Source organism: Lissotriton helveticus, chromosome 5_1 (genome assembly GCF_964261635.1).
Source record: "Lissotriton helveticus chromosome 5_1, aLisHel1.1, whole genome shotgun sequence".
NCBI lineage: Eukaryota > Metazoa > Chordata > Amphibia > Caudata > Salamandridae > Lissotriton > Lissotriton helveticus.
In genome coordinates this window covers 284,008,943-284,016,571 of record NC_136065.1, presented here as the reverse complement: position 1 = coordinate 284,016,571, position 7,629 = coordinate 284,008,943, and the positions used below count along the sequence as shown (strand labels likewise).

General features: G+C 46.7%; 1 protein-coding gene across 1 annotated transcript in view; it reads right to left on the bottom strand.

Annotated features, from left to right (window-relative positions):
- Nucleotides 1-5,821: 5,821 nt before the first annotated feature.
- The window catches only part of LOC144752447 (uncharacterized), a 146,753-nt gene continuing 144,945 nt past the window's right edge, over nt 5,822-7,629 (bottom strand). Inside the window, exon 18 of the mRNA XM_078640373.1 lies at nt 5,822-6,335. Coding sequence (XP_078496499.1) covers nt 6,141-6,335 — 195 coding nt within the window. The 3' untranslated portion in view covers nt 5,822-6,140. The remainder of the gene's footprint in view (nt 6,336-7,629) is intronic.

Here is a 7,629-nt window from a genome sequence, read left to right as displayed (position 1 = left end):
GTTGCGCTGCCTTTGGCCCCATTCGCACATCGGTCCGCTACTGACGCCATCTCACAGGCTAATGGGGCGCCCCACGCCGAGTTTCAGCATTGTAGGATGACCACACCAGTACAGCAACTTGCTAGACACCACCTCGGTGCCATCCGGATTTTGGCATCTCAACGCCTAGTGGTGTCTTCTATTCGGAAAATATTGTTGCGCTGCCTTTGGCCCCATTCGCACATCGGTCCACTACTGACACCATCTCACAGGCCAACAGGGCGCCCCACGCCGACTTTTACCATTGTAGGATGGCCACACCAGTGCCACAACTTGCTAGACACCACCTCGGTGCCATCCGGATCTTGGCATCTCAGCGCCTTGTGGTGTCTTTTATTCAGAAAACATTGTTGCGCTGCCTTTGGCCCCATTCGCACATCGGTCCGCTACTGACCCCATCTCACAGGCCAACGGGGCGCCCCACGCCGACTTTCAACATTGTAGGATGGCCACACCAGTGCACCTTACTAGACACCACCTCGGTGCCATCCGGATCTTGGCGCGTTGTGCTGCCTTCGGCCTATTCGCACATCGGTCCGCTACTGACGCCATCTCACAGGCTAATGGGGCGCCCCACGCCGAGTTTCAGCATTGTAGGATGACCACACCAGTACAGCAACTTGCTAGACATCACCTCGGTGCCATCCGGATCTCGGCGCCCCACTGCAGATGAAGTGCCTCTCAACTATGAAACCACCACGGTGACATCTGGATCTTGGCGCGTTGTGCTGCCTTCGGCCTATTCGCACATCGGTCCGCTACTGATGCCATCTCACAGGCTAATGAGGCGCCCCACGCCGAGTTTCAGCATTGTAGGATGACCACACCAGTACAGCAACTTGCTAGACATCACCTCGGTGCCATCCGGATCTTGGCATCTCAGCGCCTTGTGGTGTCAGTCAGAAACTATTGTTGCGCTGCCTTTGGCCCCATTCGCACATCGGTCCGCTACTGACGCCATCTCACAGGCCAACGGGGCGCCCCACGCCGACTTTCAACATTGTAGGATGGCCACACCAGTACAGCAACTTGCTAGACACCACCTCGGTGCCATCCGGATCTTGGCATCTCAGCGCCTAGTGGTGTCTTCTATTCAGGAAATATTGTTGCGCTGCCTTTGGCCCCATTCGCACATCGGTCCGCAACTGACACCATCTCACAGGCCAACAGGGCGCCCCACGCCGACTTTCAACATTGTAGGATGGCCACACCAGTGCGGCAACTTACTAGACACCACCTCGGTGCCATCCGGATCTTGGCGCGTTGTGCTGCCTTCGGCCTATTCGCACATCGGTCCGCTACTGACGCAAACTCACAGGCCAACGGGGCGCCCCACGCCGACTTTCAGCATTGTAAGATGGCCACACCAGTGCTGCAACTTGCTGGACACCACCTCGGTGCCATCCGGATCTTGGCGCGTTGTGTTGCCTTCGGCCTATTCGCACATCGGTCCGCTACTGACGCCGCCTCACGTGCCAACGTATTTTCTCCGCATTTTATACCCTATACCGCATAACAGGTCATGTGACTTGTTTATAAAACTTTTCATTGGTTCATTTTACTTTTGGTTTCCTAATGATGGAAGGCTTGATCATATGACCTAAAAACAACACTTTTCATTGGATGAAAACTTTTTTTTTTCCCAAACGATGAAAGCCCCACCTTGTTTCTGGATGTTTCAGACTGAAGCTGGCGTCAGCATGAGAGCACCACCATCTCGTAGCTCCGTCGTGGTCATTCCGCAAGCAATCATGGCAGCCGCTCCCCACCAGAAGCCTACAGGAGTCGGGGGCCCCCAAAACTTTTGATGAATCCTCAAGGCGGAGGGGACGCTTTCGAGAATGGGGTCCAAGACCTAGCAGACTAGCGTCCGATTTCCAAGGTGTCCCAGGGCCATTTCAGTGGACCAGGCCCAAAAAGGAAAGAGCCTGCCGCCATTTTGAGAGTCCTGTGACAGCCGCCTATCGCTGCACCGCAAGAGTGGGCGCAGCCGCCTATCGCTGCACCGCAAGAGTGGGCGCAACTCAGCTGAATTGCGGCTTTTGACACAGTGGACCAAAAGCGGACGGAATGGCAACTGAAACGGTAAAGGGGCGCCCCACTACAACAGATGAGTTCCACCTGGAGAGGCCCGTTCACGCCGCCTCCCCCGGGGCGCCCCACGCCGTTATTCGGAGCAGCATTGTAGGATACCAAAACCAGTGCGGCAACTTACTGGACATCACCTTGGTGCCATCGTTCTGCTGCCTTGGAACTATTCGCACAACAGTTTGCTACTGATGACCCACCCCCCGCGACGCCCCACGCCAGAAATCTGGACGTTGTGCTGCGTTGGGACTATTCGCACAGCCGACCGCTACTTCGTTGTTTTTCCCTAAAAATGTTTATATGTTATTACTGTTTTTGTTTTCTTGTATATATTTATAAGTTATTAAAGTTTTATAATCTTACTACTTTGTTGGAGTGCTATATATTTTTAATGTGACACATAATTGTAAAAACTTTGATGTACAAAGAGTCATCCCTGGAATCTTCCGCTTCAGGCTCGATTCCCTCCCCAATCACAATACAGGATGGTTTTCAGATAATAGGAACGCGTCTGCTGTGACGGATCTCATCGAGTGTGGGCCTTGATCTACTATAACTCCTTTGAAGAGGGGTGATTCTTTACAGCTGGGGCCATAAACTACATCTGCAGGGCTAGCTGATACCCTAGGACCGGCCTGGACAATCGGACACAGAGGAAAAGGAGTGTCAGAGGGTGCGGTAGTGAATAGGGCGAAAGGGAGGTGTCGGGCGGGCACAGGGTGTGATTCTCAGGGAAGAGCAGCGCAGATGGGGGGTGGTTTATTACCCATGCATAAGACAGAGAGCGGGGGTGACCACTGCCTGGGGGAGATGCTTGCGAGGGTGGGGAGCCATGCTAAGGATCGACAGCGTGCACAGAGTGGGTCTGGTCAAGGCATCTAAAATGACTGCCGTGCACGACAAAAGTGTGGCATTTGAAAAAAGGCAAGATGGCGCAGACAATGTTTTTCAACACTTCCTGATTTCCTTCAAATCGAACGTTAACAGACGTTGGGGCATATTACCAAAGTTAAGCGATATTTATCCCTAACGATGCTTAGCAACGATTTTTTTACCGCTAAGCATCGTCAGAAATTATCGCAGATAAACCTTGCTATTATCAAGGTTTATCGCAAATACGATAAAAAACGACCGCAATGCATTAATATCGCTGAAAACTCAGCGATATTCATGCATTACCGAGCTAATGCTCTTAGCCATGTTATCCACCTCCCATTGGATGACATGGCTAAGAACTGCTCAGGGCAGGTGCTAGCTTTTGGAGATATTCGCGCTTATCGCAAATATTTCCAAAAGTTGATAATAGGAGATAGCGATGTTAGCGACTGTTTCCAGTCGCTAACATCTTGGCATCCCCACTTTGCATGTCATTAGTGATAAATATCACTCACATGCAAAGTGGGGCCCAAGATGGTCGCTATCTCCTACTAGCCGTCGCTAACTGGTGTTAGCAACAGCTAGGTAATACAGATATAATTTTATCTCCGCGAAGCGGAGCGCTGTTACAGATATATATCTTGTTTTTGAACGTTAATTTCTCAAAATCCACTGAAGCACATATATTGACACCTAGCAAAGGCACATCGAGCTACCAGTCCCTACAATTTTGCCAAGTTTCGTGCAAATCCATTCAGCCGTTCGATTATTATTATTATTATTTTTTTTGCCCCGCGGGGCCCTTTTAAAACCTCCACATCAAACCTAAGAGGTCAAGGAGGATCTACTATGCCCCCTTATGGTCATTTGCCCCTTCGCTTTGGCCTCCTCTTGTCTCTCGATCCTACCGAGAGACCAGATGGCGGCCGCTACGGACTGTTTGCAATGTTTACAGACGCCGGAGAACCAATCAGCTTCGCAAACCTCCGTTACGCGAAGCGGAGCGCTGTTACAGATATATATCTTTTTTTGAACGTTAATTTCTCAAAATCCACTGGAGCACATATATTGAGACCTAGCAAAGGCACATCGGGCTACCAGTCCCTAATATTTTACCAAGTTTCGTGCAAATCCATTCAGCCGTTCGATTATTATTATTATTTATTTTTTTTGCCCCGCGGGGCCCTTTTAAAACCTCCACATCAAACCTAGGGGGTCAGCGAGGATCTACTATGCCCCCTTATGGTCATTTGCCCCTTCGCTTTGGCCTCCTCTTGTCTCTCGATCCTACCGAGAGACAAGATGGCGGCCGCTACGGACTGTTTGGAATGTTCACAGACGCCGGAGAACCAATCAGCTTCGCTTCACAAAGCTCCGTACCGCGAAAAGTCCGCGAACCGGAGCGCTGCCCGGTCCGCTGTTACAGATATATATCTTTTTTTGAACGTTAATTTCTCAAAATCCACTGAAGCACATATATTGAGACCTAGCAAAGGCACATCGGGCTACCAGTCCCTACAATTTTGCCAAGTTTCGTGCAAATCCATTCAGCCGTTCGGGCTAAAAGTGAGGCCAACCGCCCTATGGAAAACTCAATGTTAAAAACACGTTTTGGGACCCCCCTTTTTTCTCGGCCCCCCCTTGACGAACCCCCCCCCAAATTTTCAAGGGGTGCTCAGAAACAAAATGTGCCATTTTCCTGAAAATTTCAGGCAATTCCGTCCACAAACGCCAAAGTTATTAGACATAGAATTTTCAAAAATCCCATAGAGAAAAAATCCTAACTATATATACCTACTGGCGACCGCCAGTAGGTAATATATATGTATGTATATATATATATATATATATATACAACAAGTGAAACGCTCCTTCTGGCAACCCTTCGCCTTCAATAGGGGTGGCTCGTTTCCGGCGGAGCCACCGGCACAATATCCCTCCAAAACGGCGTTCCTTTACAAGCACTCAGGCATCACTCAAAAAACACAGTCCACGCAAAAGTCCTTAAAGGAACGCCGTTTTGGAGGGATATATATATATATATATATATATATATATATATATATATATATATATATATATATATATATAGTATTTGTATAGCATGAATCTAGTCAAAAAGACAACAAAGTGCTGTAGAGGGTTAAAGATAAGCATAAAATCAACAAATGATAGGAGAAGAATGTGCTCATTGGATCGTTACTGCATTGTGATGTAGTGTTCTTTAAAAAAGTGGGTCTTCAACTCTTTCCTAAATTAGAGCTGCGTTAGGTTAGATTAAGTCACTGCCTCCTGAATTTTCTAAGGGAGTATGATGCAGTACCCGAGAGTGACCATGTTTGGTGCTATACTCACCTCAAAGTTGGGTTGGAGTACATTTAATACTGTTTTGAGACCTTTAGGGTTGCAGTAACTTTAGATTCAGTTTGTGAATAACAATGGTCCCACTCTTTTGTGAGTGGCACATTAGCATGCCGCTCCCTAACATCCTTCCTCCCCCTCCCTAAACCCCACTTAAATTGTCCTAAACTCCTCCTATTGATGTGCAAATATTCCCCATTGTATAGCTACTCTCCATGGTCCCATTCACATTGTCTACAAAAACATTTCCGTAGGAGTATCGAGAACGCCTCCACTTTGGAAGAGATCTCCTCACAGACACAATAGAATAGTTGGAGATTTTCACTCAGGTGGGGCGCTGCTCATGTGTTTTACACTGTAAAGTTTTTAAGTAATCACACAGCTAATAAAAACTTAGCACTCAGATACATTGCAGAAAACCTTCTGAGACACAAATATGCTTACTCGGTTGAGGGAATTTCAGTTTCCGAAGTGGAATATATTCTTTATTTTTTTTTAAATACAGCCACTGCCGAGCAGGGCATGATTACAGACAGGAAAGTTTCACATTTTGTGTTTTTGGAGTTGCTTAAACAAGAAGCCCATCGGCTCATCCAAGTCTGCATTAAAAATTTCTTCCTCTAAATTATTTCACTCCCTTTATGAAACAGAGGGTATTTGTAGCATAAATCCCCGAATATGCTGAAGGAATACTATCAATGTTACATTGCATTTGTTGACAATTAAAAATGACATATAAAAATTAGAGGTGATCATTTTTTTCTTCATTGAAAGCACTATGGACTTGGTTCCTTTTCCTTAACATGCTTTCCTTCCAGTTCCTGTCCCTCCTCTAAGAGATGTTCCACATTGCGGTTCCTTCTTGTTCTTCTTCTTCCAAAGCTACGAAAAAAGGCAGCGATCCTGAGGCAAGATACAGTTCCCTGCTCTTCTTCTACTGTTTCTTTTGCCATGTCTAGGCTCGGAGTGTCCTAAATTACAAGCCAAAACAAGAAATAAAACGAAGATTGTTATTTACATCAAATAGTACTCACTTAAATTGACCTATAGCCCACTCCTCCTCCTTAAAGACACACATGTTCTCTTGACCAACAAAATTAAATAAAGACTAATGTGAACAATATTTAAACAACTTCATAAAATATTCCTTCTGAATATCACTCACCAGTTCCTTTGTTAGACCACATTTTTGAAAGGACTGTGCAATCCTCTCCTAACTCTATCATGCATTTGGTCACTGAATCCACAGAAATTCTGTTTAAAAACTGAAATGTTGATGTCTAGTCTATCACAACCTGAGCTGTTATAAAATAGATATGTAAGTTGTGTTGAACTGCCATTGTTGAACCCTCGCACAATTGCGTTTTTGCTTTGGGCCTGATCTGAGAGATGTCACAAAGAAGATAACCTCCATCATGGGATCATATCTCTGCAGAAATATGGGGCCTCATTAATGATTCCGCTGCGCCATCGGAACGTCACTTTTTGTGACGTTCCATAGCGCAGAAGCCTGCGTGATATTTAGCAAGCAGCACTAAGCCACTTTTTTTGGCTTAATGCTGCCTGATAAATATCAGTCCATTTAACGCAGTGTTCTGCATTAAAGGGGCGTGCAATGGGTGTTGCTGGGGGCGTTCCCAGCAACATCCATGGCCTTTTGACACTACCCCAGAATTACTAGAAATCGTAAATCTGAGGCAGTGCCAAAAGCTTACTGCCTCCCCAGGGGAGGTGTAAGGGAGGCGCGATGGAGAGAAATATCTTTATTTCTTCTCGTTTTTCCTTTTTCAACGTGTGCTGCATTCTGCAGCACACGTAGAAAGAGGAAAGTCTCTTGTGATTTTTTTGTACTGGAAGGTTTCCCTTCTTGTACAAAAATAATCATCCCCACAGTGCAGGCTCCCTTGCACCATAGTGTAAAGGTGCCTGCGTTTGCGCAGGCAGCCAATTGTGCGCCGGCGCAGGGGTAAAGGACAGGAATGCGCCGTATCTTATAGATACAGCAAAACACACAAATGTTTCTTTTGCGTATCTTATAGATACAGCACATTCCTGCCCTTTTCTTTTGCCGCAGGGCAGCGCAGCAGGAAGGCCTGCTGCGCTTCCCTACGGCAGTAACTCAAAAATGAGGCCCATGGAGTTTTAAAGATAAATATTACTCTGTCTTCCTTAAGTATCTCAAAAAGAGCACTGCCACTTTAAGAACTTTGGAACTCCTTTCCTCAAGCCTCCTTCCATATGCATAAGCTCCATAAATCCATCATC